The sequence below is a fragment of the Gymnogyps californianus genome, chromosome 24, assembly GCF_018139145.2.
Source record: "Gymnogyps californianus isolate 813 chromosome 24, ASM1813914v2, whole genome shotgun sequence".
NCBI lineage: Eukaryota > Metazoa > Chordata > Aves > Accipitriformes > Cathartidae > Gymnogyps > Gymnogyps californianus.
Genome location: NC_059494.1, coordinates 1,315,968 through 1,330,245, shown reverse-complemented (window position 1 = coordinate 1,330,245; position 14,278 = coordinate 1,315,968). Strand labels below are relative to the sequence as shown.

The window sequence follows — 14,278 nt, the reverse complement described above, 5'->3', positions numbered from 1 at the left end:
CTGGGATTGGGGCTGGAGGGGATGCTGGGGTCGAGGCTGGGGGGGATCAGGAGTGGGGTTGGGGGCACTGGGGCAGGTGGACAATAGGGCTGGGGCCACTGGGGTTGTGAGGACACAAGAACAGGGGGACACTGGGGGGACCAGGGCTCTCATGGCTGGGGACGCTGGGGCTGGGGTTCACCAGCACTGGGGTCAGTGGGACAGGCAGGGCTGGGGGATGCTGGCAGGGCAGGCAGCATGGCGCTGTGCCCTGACCCCCTGCCCAGCCCACAGCAGAGCTGGCAGCGAGGCGGTGGGCAGGGAGAAGGGGCGAAGGATGGCAGGAGAGCAGTGGGTGCTGGCGGATGGGTGCCCACCGGGGGAGTCGTCCCACTGCGGTGCCGGAGGTGGGTGCGCCTCGGCCCCCTCCCCTGCCTTGGCTGCCGAGTTCTCCGTTGGTGCTGCCGGTGTGGTGGTTCCCTGGCAGGGAGGGAGCCGGAAAGTTTCGCATCCCCGGGGTGCCCCCGGCTGCTAGGGAGCAGGCAGGGCTGGCAGTGCAGTGTGGGCTCAGCACCACGGGCAGAATGAGTCCTAGCCTGCATACCCCGGCATGGGGACACCGCACAGCCGAGGCCAGGCTGGATGGATGGAGGGCCACCGGGATGGACGGACGTGTGTACCAGTGAGGGGTTTGCGGCTGCTTGGGGGCTCCTTGCTCCCACACACCAGCCCAGGGGCTCGGCAAACCCAGCACCGGTGGAGAGGACGGTGCCGGAGACCCGGCTCTGTGCCAGGCCCACCAGCCCGGTGTTCTCCTCCCCGCTTTCGGTGCCGGGCACTGGTGCTGCTTTCGGAGTCACTCGCCGGCATGTGGCCGAGCCATCCGTGGGGATGGGGCCGGGGGGCTTGCCGTGGTGCTGCGCCGGCTATGGGGCTCCTGCGGCGCTTTAGCTTCCCAGGGAGAGACAGAAAGCAGGGGAAAAGAAATTTAAAAAAAAAAAAAAAAAAAAAAAAAGAAGAGCAAATTCTAAAATAAAGGCTGCAGACTGTCTGCCTAATAAAAATCGCACCCAGCAAAGGGCCCATATTGGACGGGATCACAGTTTTCCGAGGTGCTAATTTATTCTCGCAGGCTGGGGGGAGCGGGAAGCATCACGTTGCCTGTGAGATGTGACGGCAGCGAGGTTTGCAGAATTCCTTTGTTGTGGGCAGAGAGGAGGGGACACGGAGCCGGCCCCGTCACTGGGCTCCCGCCGCGGCCGCGCAGCCCCAGGGGGGCCCTCGGCGGACACCCCCTCCCCGTTGGGGTGGCGAAGGCATCGTGGCGCTGGGAGGGAGGTGGGTGCTGCAGGGGGGCTGGTGGCTCTGGCGGGGCTGGGTGCGGGGGGTGCAGGATCAGCCCCGTGGGGTGCCCGCGGTGGGGGTGACACGCCGGGTGGGTGGGCACCGAAATGCTGTGTGTGCGCTGGTGGCACTGGGGACTGGAGTGACCAGTGGGGACAGCAGAGGTCAAGGCATCTGTGCCCTGGCTGGGGGGGGGCAGCCGGGGGCACCCCCAAGGCTGGGGCATCCCCAGGGTGGGGGCACCCATGTCCCGCTGCATCCAGGCTGCCTGGGTGGGTGAGCAGTGCCCCTCCTCCCCTCCCACCCATCCCAGGCCCGTGTCACCCCCGCACTGTCCCAAATGTCCCCTCTGCTCCGTGGGGACCCCGGGGTCTGCAGCCACCCCCATCTCACCCCATGGCTCGGGGCAGGTGGGGGCGAGAGGAGACCCCAAAACTGGCCGGGTCATCCCGGCACCCAATGGCCTGTGAGGAATTAAGCTATGTTTCAGCTGAAGCTAATCACCAGCCCCGGTTTTGCATATTCATGAGACAGATGAATTATTCATGAGGTGACAGCTAGTGACAGATGTGAAAATGTTCGCCCGGGTTGGGGGGGGCGGCTTTGCACCGGCGTTATTTTAAATTTCTCTCGTCTGCCGTTTCCCCGGCTGGGGCTGGGCCGCTCGGGGGACGGGGACATGCTCCTTGTCCCCGAGGGGGCCCAGCGGCGTGGCACCGGGGACGTGGCTGTGCCCTGAGCCCGTGGCATCACCCTGACTGCGGAGGGAAACTGACGCCCCCCCCCCCCCCCCCCCCCGTGAAATTCAGCCCCTCGGGCTTGCGGTGACATGGCCAGTGCTGGCTCCCCGTGCCACCCTCGTCTTGCTGTCACCGCTGGGGATGGCGCGGTGATGCCCGGCGTGGCTGAGCCCGTGGCCCCTTCCATGGGGACCCTGGCCAGATCCCGCCCCGGCGGGATGGGGCTGATGGTGCTTCTCCTCCTTGGCATAGAGGCTGGTGGTGCTGAGCCATGCTCAGCGTTCTGCGGTGAGGAGCCAGGCCCTGGCCAAGGCTGGTCGTGGTGGTGCCGCGGGGTCGGGACTCGGCCGTGCCAGCCCTGCGCTGCCTTGCCGGTGCTGCCGGAGCTGGATTGTGGGTTAGTGGATCAAGAGGAGGTGGGAGGGAGACGGTCTCAATAATTAACGAGACGCCGAGGCTGGGAGGACGCTGCCTGGCTGCGGCTCCGGCAGCCCCCGGCATGGTGTGGGGGCCTTCGCGCAGGGGATGCCACGTGCGGTGGCTCCGGCACCGGCAGGGATGGAGGCTACTGTGCCGCTTGCCCTGACCTTGGGATAAACTTTTTGCTGGCTCAGCGCAGGGCTGGGCTCACCAGAGGCGGCAGCTGGGGGTCCGGTGAGGGGCTGGGGGGAGCGGAGCGCGGCAGGGACCTTCCTTTGTCTCCACGGCTCGAAGCGGAGTTCCGTGGTGCCACCAGGAACATGGTCCCCGTGTGCTTCGAGGGCAGGGGTGCCAGCCAGGTGGCCCCAAGGGAGCGGCAGGCTGGGGCTGTGTGTCCTGTCCCCGGGGTGGGGGGGAGCCCAGGACCCCCCTGCCCACGGTCCGGGTTCTCCGAGGAGGCAGCGGGTGCTGCCGGCAGGGCCGGCCCTTCCCACCGCGGCACCTTCCATGCTGCGAAAGCAAAACCTGCAGAAATGCTGATGTCAGGGAAGGCGACGGACGCAGCCGGAGCCGCACAGCCCTGCGGCCCCTGGCCCCTCACCACCGACAGCACCCACTCCCCCCTGGTGCCACCAGCCTGGGGTGCCCCCGGCGGGGTCAGGGACCACGGTCCCATCCATCCAGCCCCGGCACGGCGTGCACCCGGCTCCGCAGCTGGCTGGGGTAGCGGTTGCAAATCCAAAGAGCAACTTTCCTGTTTAACATTTAAATAAACCCCGAGCTGTTTACCCAGCGGCGCTGCCCGACGTTTGCTCAGCGAGGACCCATCTCCAGAACAGCGGGTCTGGGTAAACAGCCGAGAGCTTAGAGGAGTATTTATATGCTGGCACGTTAACGCGGCTCTTTGGGGTCTCTTGGATCCCTTTGGCTCCGGCTCCATCCCACCACCCCAATATGGCCCTGGGCAGGGCACGGGGCCGGGACCCCACGGTTTGGGGCTGGTGGCCTCAGGTTGTGGCTGGGAATGGGGGCTGCCCTGCTGGGAGCTGGGGCGGCCATGGGCTGGGGAGGAGGAGGATGGAGAAGGGGAAGGTCTCAGGGATGCTGTGGAGAGGTGTCGGGGAGTGAGACCCGGTCGCTGCTGTCCCGTGTGGGAAATTGTCTTGTTTGCCCTTTGATGGGAAAAGTCGCCTGGAAGCTGCAGGGCGGGAGCACTGAGGGATGCGAAAAAGACAATGAGTGAAAAGACCAAAAAGGGACTGTGGGTGATTCGAAGCCTTGGGACGTGTGCGAGCACAGCCCAGAGCACCCCTCTCCCCCAGTGCTGAGTGTCTTGGATGTCCCCATCCCGCACCCACCGCCCCCATCCCGCACCCACCACCCCACCCTCGCCCAGTGGGTCCCGAGGTGGTGGCTCGGCGAAGGACACGGGCCAGGAGGGTGGGCAGGAGCTGCCCCAGAGCCGCCCCATCCCGCACCCCGGCGCTGATGGTTTATGCTGGGAGAGCTCCTGACACCCCAGAAAGTCAAAATTAGCATTTCAATGGGGGGGAGCTGGAACCTCCCGAGCCCCGAGCGTGCCAAGCAATTTATTTTTTCCCCCCGTAGTGGGAAGACAGGAAAAAGTTTGGTGCTGCCGAGGCCATGAGCCCAGGAGATTTCCTTCCCGGAGCATCTCTGAGTGGGGAAGAAGGAGCTGCCGTTGTGCTGTGGGTGCCACGGAGCAGCCCCGGGGCTGCTCTGAGGTTGTTCATCTCCCGGGGGACGTAGCTGGGCGAAGGCGCAGTGAGCTGCAGCCCGCTCCCCACTCCGCACCCTGGGAATTTCCCTCCGCGGCCGCAGTCAGGGTCAGGTCACCTCCTCATCTTTTATCAGCAGCTGGGGTTGGAGGCAGAAAGCCCCGCGGAGCTGCTGCGGGAGGGAAGGGGCTGCAAACGCTTTCTTCTTTAGAAGAGATAAGATAAAACCCAGTTTTGCACCCCCCAAAAGGCCCTTTTCCAGCGCTGAACATGGGGGGGGTCTCCATTCTCGCCATTTTGCTCTTTCTTTCTATTTTTGTCCCATAAAAGCAGAAGGGACAGAATGAGAAATCAAGGGCTGGAAAATGGAGCATCAGGGATGGGGGAACCTGTGGGCTGAGCCGAAGCCTTGGCTCCGGGCAGCTGGGAGAGGGCTCCAGGTGTCCCCCAAAAAGCCGAATGCTCCCCAGCTCGCTGTCCTGGCCAGGGGACAGGGCAGGGGTCAATGTCAGAGCCGGGGGGACCCGCACGCTGCAGCGGGGACCAGCGAACCCCATGCTGGATTTACCAGTGTATGGGGACCCTGGGTCTGTTTCAAGCTCGTGGCCTCGTGGTGCCGAGCTCCAGCGTGGCCCCATCTGGGATTTGGGGTCTGGGGGTGCTGGTTGCGTCCCTGCTGCCTCTGCTTGGCCGGTTCGGTGGCATGGGGTGCCGGAGCCTGGTTAAAATCTCAAACAAAGCCCAAGCTGGGTGACGGTTGTGCCTGTGCCGGGTGGGCGATCTGTCCGACTTCCCTCCGAGCCCGGAGACCAAATGATTTAGAAAATACTAATCGTCGCTGCAGTCAAACAGATGGATGGGAGATTTTCGGCGAGCGGCGGTGCTGGCTTTGTGCTCCACGCGCCGCACGCCGGCTCCAGCAGCCAGAGGCGCCCGCTGCATGTTAATGCTGGGGGCAGAGCGAGGGCCGGCTCCAGCACCGCCGGCTCTGCCGCTGCCGGGCTGGGGGGCTGCGGGACCCCCACTCTTGCCTGCTGCTCCCACCATGGAAATGCATGTCCCACCTCCAGCAGTGCACCGGGTGGGTGTGGGGATGTCACCGTGGGTGGCACTGGTGGCAGGGGACACAGAGGGACACCCCGGCAGGGCAGCCAGAGGCTCGGTGGGTCGATGCATGGCACTCCGTCCTCCATCCTGACCCCACACCGGCTTCGTGCCGGGAGTGGAATCAAACTCTCTCTGGGCTAATGGCATCTTGCTGAGTGGGGCTGATCCTGCTCCCTCCCCGCGGCTGCCGGGAGGCTGGTGTCAGTGCAGCCCCGCGGTGATTTATGGCCCGACGGCATCGCCGAACAAGCAGGGAGCGGGCGAGCAGCGGCCTCCCACCCCCCTCGCTCTCGTTGCAGGTCAAGGATGGTCCATGTGATGGGGGATGCCGGCTGCTGGTTCCTGCTCGGGCTCTCCCTCTTCCCCATCGCCGTCCTGGGTAAGTGCCGCCAGCGCTCGATAGCCGGGGCTAATTAGCCAATAAGTTAAACAGCAGCAAATAATGAACTATCAGCCATAATAAATAGTGAGGGTGAATAATAAGCAGGGGAGGGCTCAGGCTGCGGCCCCCCACACCTCCCTGCCCTGGGCTGCAGGGGATTAGTGAGGGAGAAGCGCCCCAGGCGACCGTGGACCCCCCCCCCCCCCGTGCTGGGATCCCCGCAGGCGAGAACTTAAATCCTTAATCCCGCTGGCGGCCCCCCCGGCCCCCTCCCCACCACAGAGCTGAGCCCCCCAGGGATTTGCCGCCTCTCTGACCGGAGAGCCCGTGTCCCTCATGGTGGGGGCATCGCGGCATCCTGCTGCATGGGGGGGGGTCTCTGGGATCCCCCCCACCCTGGTACCCTCCCCATGCGTCTCCTGGTGAGCAAAGGGCTTGGGGTGCAATGGAGAGTGGGGAGCCGGGGGGGGGGAAGGTGCCGGGCAGGGGATTAGTGGCCGTTCCCGGTCCCCAGCCGGCTGAGCTCTGCAGGGAGCATCCCCCCAACCCTGCTGCGGGCAGGGAGAGCCGGGCCATGGGGGTTTCTGAGACTTGCGGGATTTGCGGCGGCAGAGCTGGGAGCCTGCATAGGCTGGGGCAGGATTAGTGCGGGAGGAGGAGGAGGAGGAGGTCATGATCGCTGCCACCCTTTATCCCAGCATGGGGATGGCTTTCCTGCTGGTGCCACAGGGGCTGGATGACACCGAGTTGTTGGTGAGGAGTCCACCTCTGCGGGCAGGGATGGGGAGTACTGATATCCCCACGGGAGCGGTGTGGGACCCATGGGTGCGGAGCAGCGGCTACAGCCTGGCAGCATCCTGGGGGGGCCGGGGATTCCGAGTCGGGGGTTCAGCTCTGGAGGGGCAGATTTAACTGGCGAAGTCGGTCTCCAGCCGCTAGACAGGGAGGCTGCACATCGTCCTGCTTCATGCTCTTCCTCGGGGGGGCTCAGGGGTGCCTGGTACAGAGCCCCCAACACCCTGCAATGCCCCCAGCTCTTCCCCCTACAAACAAGAGCCCTGCAGGAGCTCTCGCCGCCCATCCCCGTGGTATCTGGGCGCCTCTCCCCGCAGGCTCCCAGGACGATGGGAAGGTGATCCACATCAACAGGGTGCAGCACCAGGCCGTGCGCGTGGGGCTGGGGGAGCCTGTGGCCCTGCCCTGCCTCTTCCTGCTCCAGCCCTCCGCCTCGCTGGGGCCCAACGAGCCCCCCGACCCGCCTCGCGTCAAATGGAGCAAGGTGCGCTCGGCCACCGGCCAGAGGGAGGACGTCCCCATCCTGGTGGCCAAGGACAACGCGGTGAAGGTGGTGAAAGCTTACGAGGGCCGAGTGTCCCTGCCCGGCTACCCCCGCGACCGCTACAACGCCACGCTGCTGCTGCGCGCCGCCCGCGCCAGCGACGCGGGGCTGTACCGCTGCGAGGTGGTGGCCGGCATCGACGATGAGCAGGACCTGCTGCCCCTGGAGGTGACGGGTGAGCTGGGTGCCGTGCCGGGGGGGTGGCGGCATGGCTGGGAGAGCTGTGAGGGCATTGTAGGTACCGCGGCGGGGTGGCGTGGGTGTCTGTGTGGGTCCTGTGCCCCGTGCAAGCTGTGCACCCCGTGCATCCTTTACAAGCTGTGCGAGCCGTGCACCTCATGCAAGCTGTGCACCCCGTGTACTCCGTGCACCCCATGGGAGCCATGCACCTTGTACACCCTGTACAAGCTGTGCAAGCCATGCACCCTCTACAAGCCGTGCGAATCCTGCACCCCATGCAAGCCCTGCACCCATGCAAGCCTGCACCCCATGCACCCTGTGCGCCCCATGCACCCTCTACAAGCCATGTGAGCCATGCACCCCGTGCCAGCTCTGCCATCCGCTGCCCTTCCAGGCGTTGTCTTCCACTACCGCCCCGCGGGCAAGCGCTATGCACTGACCTTCGCCGCTGCCCGGCGTGCCTGCCTGGACAACTCGGCCGTCATCGCCTCGCCCCAGCACCTCCAGGCCGCCTTCGAGGACGGCTACGACAACTGCGACGCGGGCTGGCTGGCCGACCAGACCGTGCGGTAAGTGTGTGGCACGGGCTGCGGCCGGGCACCCCTCACCGTGGGCGGCCGTGGAGCTGAGCACCCACCGTGCCCCTTTTGGGCAGGTACCCCATCACGCTCTCCCGACCCGGCTGCTACGGAGACCGCAACAGCCTCCCTGGTGTGCGCAGCTACGGCCGGCGGGAACCCGATGAAGAGTACGATGTCTACTGCTACACCCGGGAGCTGCGAGGCAAGCGGTGCTGCCGCGGCTGGGTGCGCGCCGGGCCGGGTGGGTGGGTGCCCGGGGACATCCCTCTGGAGCAATGGCTGTGGCTGGGAGGACGGGCATCTCCATGCATCTCTCGCCTGCTGCGGTTTGGCTGCGGGGATGGGTGCCGGTGCCGTGCCAGTGCTCGGTGCCACCCTCAGTGCCAGCGCCAAGCGGCACAGCGTGGCCATAGTGCTCGAGTCATGGAGACTTTTGAAAAGCACCGCTCGGCTCTGAGCCATCAGGACCGTCATGGCTTTCCATCCCCGCGTCCCCAACAAGCTCTGCTTTCTTGCAGGGACGGTGTTTTATGCCACGGTGCCGGGGCGGTTCACCTGGCAGGGAGCCCGGAGGCACTGCCGGAGCCGGGGGCTTCGCTAGCCACCACGGGGCAGCTCTACCTGGCGTGGCGCGAGGGCCTGGACCAGTGTGACCCGGGCTGGCTGGCCGATGGCAGCGTCCGCTACCCCATCAGGCTCCCACGCAGGAAATGTGGTGGCGAGGCCTCGGGCGTCAGGACCCTCTACCAGTTCCCCAACCGCACCGGCTTCCCCCCCACCGCCTCCAAATTCGACGCCTACTGCTATAAAGGTAAGGGGGACCGGCCGCGATGCCGGCACTGCCTTCCCATCCCCAGGCCCCCCACCAGCCCCAGCCCTTCTTCCCTTGGGAATCGGTGGGCACGGCCGGGAAAATTGCTGCGGATGAATATTTAATTGGGGAATTAATGAGATAAATGAGGAGAGCTGCGCTGGGAAGGAGCCCAGCTCCATGCATCACCCTGGCATGGTGCAAGACTGGGGGATGCGGTGCCCAGTACTGAGCCCCGGGGGGGGGGCGGGATGTGGGTCCCCACTCATGCCCTGGATGCCCGTCCTGGCCCTCGGTCCCACCGCCGGCACGGCTGATGCTCGTGGTCTCACCGCAGCGCATGCGGCCGCGGGGCAGAGGGAGCTGGAGGAGCCGGTGCTGCTCGTGCCCGATTTGCTGGGCAGCGACAACGTGCTGGTGGAGCGCGGTGAGGACCTGAGCACGTCGGGGGACACCCGGGATGCCCTGCGTGACCACTACAGCCTCCTGCCGCAGCCGGGGCCCGCGGGGATGGGCGAGGATGAGGACGAGCAGTTGCGGCTGGTGAGCGGCAGCCCGGCGGCACAGCGCGGTGACCTCCCGGGGGCTGCACCGTCACAGGCACCGGCGGCTCATAGTCTGGGGCTGGGCGATGATACGTCCCTGCCTCCCACCACGGCCTCCTCACCGGCATGGCCCCGTGAGGATGAAGCTCTCAATGTGGTGGACCAGGCGCCGGTGAGCTCCTGGCAGGATCCGGCCAGCACCAGCCCAGCAGCGCCAGTGCAAGAAGACCCTGACCCTGAGGAGCCCCTGGCCGCCCTCCTGCCGCAGTCCCGAAGCCCAGCCCGGGAGCATGTCACTGGCTCACCACCGGCACTGCCTGGGCTGGGGACGGTCCCCAGCATGGCAGCAGAGAGCCCCAGCACCCCACCGGCCAGCTCCCGCACCCCGAGGCGGAGCAGCTATACCGGGCTGAACGGGCGCTACTTCCAGCTGCAGCGGCAGAGCCGGGACCCCGCGGTCGTGGCTGGGGACCCGCTGGTGGCCAGAGACCCCACGGTGGCCGGGGACCCGGTGGGGACGGTCACCCAGGCCCCTGTCCTGGCCCTGGAGTTGAAGGGGGCTGCAGCCAACGCGATGGAGATGTGGAGCATCCCCAGTGCCGGCACCGAGAGCCTCCGGCAAGAGGGCACCTACTCGCCCTCGAACGCGGTGGAGGAGGAGATCGGCCCTGGTAAGCGATGCCCGAAAGCGGCTGGGGGGTCCTGGCGGGGGCTGCGCCGGCTCAGGAACCCCATGGCTGTGCCGTCTCTTGCAGAGCTGATGGCACTGGCCACCGCCCCGGTGTCCCCCTCGCCACAGGTGCCTGCCCGGAGGGATTCACTGTGGTGGAGCCCCCGCACAGCCCCTCACAATCCTGGGGGACCGCACGGACACCCCCTCCGCCGTCCCCAGCCCTGCCTGCCTCTGCGGTTCCCCACGACGCTCTCGGCCACTGGGACATCACCACGGTCGGGGCTCAGCCCCACATCCCCAGCGCCCGTGGGGATTCCCCCTGGCCACCCGCAGATGCCACCGAGGACTTCTCTGGGGATGCCCTCTCCCAGGAGGACGGTGGCTCTGTCCCACCACGGTCCCCACTGCCCCCGGCCCCGCTGGTGGCCGAGGGCCCCGAGACGGCCCCACAGCCCCACGGTGACGGTGGTGACAGCAGCGGGGTCCCAGGCGATGGCTCGCTGGAGAGGCAGAGGAAAGCGGTGACCTTCTTCCACCCAGCCGGCCCCTCCGTGGGACACCCTGCCACCCCCGCCCCACCGAGGCGGCTGCTCCCCGGCCCCAGGGAGGGCTGAGCCCCACGGCTCCCCATGGGCCAGCCGAGCTGCCGGCTGAGCCCAGCCGCGAGCAGCCGGCCGGGTACGAGGATGCCAGGAAGGGCTTAGCTGAGCCGAGCAGCGAAGCAGCCGCATTCCCCCCGGCACGGGATGTCCCCTCGCCTTCGCCTCCCCCCGCGGCCGGTGAGGTGACCCCACGGGCTGGCACCGAGCGGCTGGCGGAGGTGCTGGAGCCGGTGGCCGAGGAAGGGTCCACGGGCTTCACCCCTGCAGCCCCACGGCCCACCAGCCGTGCTGCACCAGAACTGGGGGGAGCGGAGCATCTCCTCCCGCCCCCCCCGCCCCTCAGCAGCCCCCTGCCAGCCCCGGCCCCCCGGGTGTCCCCAGCCATGAGGATGCACCAACGGCCCCCGGCGAGGAGGATGCCTCCGGGGAGGTGAAGAGGGAAGAGCCCCCTCCACCGCCCAGCTCAGCCACCCACAGCCCCTGGCCGTCACCCACTGCCCCCCATCCATGGGTGCCGGAGGCACCCGAGTCCCCGAACGCGGGGCTGCTCTTCGAGCCCTCCATGGCGGCGGAGCTGGGGGGGCCAGGGGGGTCCCTGCTGCTGGATGCTGACAGCGGGAGCGGCGAGGAGCCGGGGCTGGAGGAGCGGGAGCTGCTGGCCTGGGCAGGCGCTGGCAACGCCAGCCGGCACGGTGAGTGCGGTGCTGCGGGGTCAGGGTGCTGGGGGCACCCAGAGCTGATGGGCACAGGGAGAAACGGGCTGGGTGGCAGGAGGACCTCAAGGTTGACTTCCCCCCCCCCAGGCCGGCACAGTGGGGTGCTCACCCATGGGGTCAGTGTTAAGGCTGAGGTTTGGGGGGGGGTGTCTCTCCTTTTACCAAAACCAATTTACTCACCGGGGAGTTTCTGGCAACTGTGATGGACTGGGAGCAGATCCTGGGTTTTTCAAAGTGAGCTGAGCTATTAACAAGAGCTGGGAAAGCATCCTCTTAAATATTTAATATTTGCAGTTGCTAATAATAATAGCTGGAGAGGCGGCTGCTGGCAGGGGACGTGCGGCACACGCTGCCCGGCCGCGGCTCGCACAAAGGCAACAAATATATTTAAAGAGTAGAGCCATGGCCAGGCGGAAAAGGCACCGCGGTTAATGCGCAGCAGCCGGCAGCGCCGGGGCAGGCCCAGGCCCTGGGTCCCAGTGGGGAAGGGGTGGGTGCTGCGGTGTGTCCCCCCCCACCCCGGCTCAGGGCACCCACTCCCACCCCGCAGCTTCGGCCGACCCCTGCCAGAACAACCCCTGCCTGCACGGCGGGACCTGCCGTGCCAACGGCACCGTCTGCGGCTGCAGCTGCGCCCCGGGCTTCACCGGGGAGAACTGCGAGATCGGTGAGCAGCTGGAGCATCCCACCGTGCCGGGCCAGGATCTGGCCCTGCCTGCATGTGCCTCCCCGGCACGGCATCGAGCAGCGGCCACGCTTGGAAGCGGGGAAGGGAATGGGGCTGCGGCTCTAAATCCTGCTCGATTTCCCCCCCCCCATCCTCGGTCACCAGTGGCATGGGTGCTGGTGGAGGGGACGGTGGGCTGGGTGGGCGGTGGCGGGGGGGGGTCTCCGCATGCCCGCAGCTCCTGGCGTGTCCCCGCAGACATCGATGACTGCCTGTCCAGCCCCTGCCAGAACGGCGGCACCTGCATCGACGAGGTCAACTCCTTCGTCTGCCTCTGCCTGCCCAGCTACGGCGGCAGCCGCTGCGAGAAAGGTGGGGAGCGCCTTTGGTGGTGGTGAGGGGCAGGGCGCAGCCCCCGATGTCCCCCCCGGGTGTGTCACCATGGGGTGGGTGAGACCCCCATGGGGACACTGCCCAGCCCCTGTCCCTTTGGGGGCAGGTATGGGGAGCTGGGAAGGGGATGCAGGAGTCCCGGGGTGCTGGGGGGGCCGTCCCCCTTGCTGTCCCCACCGTCCCCATCTCCCCACAGACACGGAGGGCTGCGACCACAACTGGCACAAGTTCCAGGGTCACTGCTACCGGTACTTTGCCCGCCGGCGCTCCTGGGAGGATGCAGAGCGGGACTGCCGCCGCCGCGCCGGCCACCTCACCAGCATCCACTCGCGGGAGGAGCATGGCTTCATCAATGGTGCGGGGTGGGGGGATAACACCCCATCCCACAGCTCTCCAAGCGTCAGCACCCCTGGGTGCTCTTTGCCTCCACCGTGCGAGCTGTGGGTGCCTCTCTCCATAGGCTTCGGGCACGAGAACACCTGGATCGGGCTCAATGACAGGATCGTGGAGCAGGACTTCCAGTGGACTGACAACACTGGCTTGGTGAGACCCTTGGAGGTGCAAGGTGGGGGGCTTGGGGTGCAGGGGCTCTCACCCCCTCTCATGTCCCACCAGCAATACGAGAACTGGCGGGAGAACCAACCCGACAACTTCTTTGCGGGCGGCGAGGACTGCGTAGTGCTGGTGTCCCACGAGATCGGCAAGTGGAATGACGTGCCCTGCAACTACAACCTGCCCTACATCTGCAAGAAAGGCACAGGTACCGCCTGCCCCGGCATCCCCATCCCACAGCTCCCGGCATCCCCATCCCACAGCTCCCGGGCACCTCCTCATCCTCAGGAAACCTCTCCCAACCACTCGTCCAGGAAAACATGAGCAATTCCCCTTAATCTCCATTTTTCCTTCTTTTCCCCACAGTCAATTCTTCCCTCTCCACTTTAATTTGTTTAATTTGCCACCATTAAAACTATTAAGTTCCCATTCCTTATCTTGAAAGTTATATTAACCTCCAGCTGCTCGTTGCGAGCCGGAGGAGCGTGCCGCCCTCTCCCGCCGGCCGCGTGTTAACGATGCGCTCGCCCCGATAAGGCCATTAATTAACGAAGTAAATCCTGGGGAACACCTCACTGCCAACCCGATGGAGGAGCCCCTCCTAAAGCCATCCACCGGCTCGTGGAGAGAACCGGTGGCATCGGCAGGGTGTCCCCTTGTCCCCTCCTGGTGCCGGGGGGGTGACGAGGGTCTGTCATCCCCCCTCCCCAAGTGCTGTGCGGGCCCCCGCCGGAGGTGGCGAATGCCTTCACCGTGGGGAAGAAGAAGGAGAAGTACAGCATCCACTCCAGCGTGCGCTACCAGTGCGAGGAGGGCTTCACCCAGCGCCACGTGCCCACCATCAAGTGCCACAGCACCGGCAAGTGGGACCGGCCCAAAATCCTCTGCACAAAACGTTAGTGGGGACGGGGGGGGGGGATGTCCCGGAGGGGGGGTGTCAAGGCACCGGTTCCTTCTTGAGGCTGTGGTTCCTGACCCCCCCGGGTCCCCTCCCTTGCCCCCGTTAGCCAGGCGGTCGCACAGAGCGCGGCGTCACCACCACCACCGTCACAGCCACCCCCACCACCAGCACCACCACCACAAACCCCGCAAGGAGCGGCGAAAACACCGCAAGCACCTCCGGCTGGACTGGATGGAGGAGGGCCACTACTTCTAGAGCCGGGGGACGAGGAAGCACAAGGGTCCCCGACGAGATGTGGTGACGTTTCCCGCCCCCCTCCCACCCCCCCCACCCCCCCTTTTATAACCCCCCTTGGCTTTAGCTCCTAGGATGCCCGGCCCCATAGGGAATAGGATCCGGAGGGGGCGGCTGCGTGTGCGTCCCCAGCCCTCCCTGCATGCCCCACGCTCAGCCCCCCCCGACCTGGGGTCGAGCCCCCAGCCCCGCATGGGGACCCCCCATCCCCACGCAGGGGCTGTTCCCAAAGGGGGGGGGGGTATTAATCTGCCAGCCCCCCCATCTCCCACCTTGGCCGTCGTGTCTCGCTGGCCCAGGGTGGCTCTGGTTT

General features: G+C 66.6%; 1 protein-coding gene across 1 annotated transcript; it reads left to right on the top strand.

Moving 5' to 3' along the window:
* Positions 1-5,635: 5,635 nt before the first annotated feature.
* NCAN (neurocan) lies at positions 5,636-13,926 on the top strand. The gene is given in 18 exon segments (XM_050910654.1): positions 5,636-5,708; positions 6,824-7,225; positions 7,625-7,799; positions 7,886-8,013; positions 8,330-8,401; positions 8,404-8,623; positions 8,937-9,838; positions 9,923-10,030; positions 10,033-10,382; positions 10,385-10,798; positions 10,831-11,134; positions 11,709-11,825; positions 12,084-12,197; positions 12,415-12,573; positions 12,679-12,761; positions 12,834-12,978; positions 13,483-13,665; positions 13,778-13,926. Coding segments are annotated over 18 exon segments (4,098 nt in total).
* Positions 13,927-14,278: the final 352 nt, after the last annotated feature.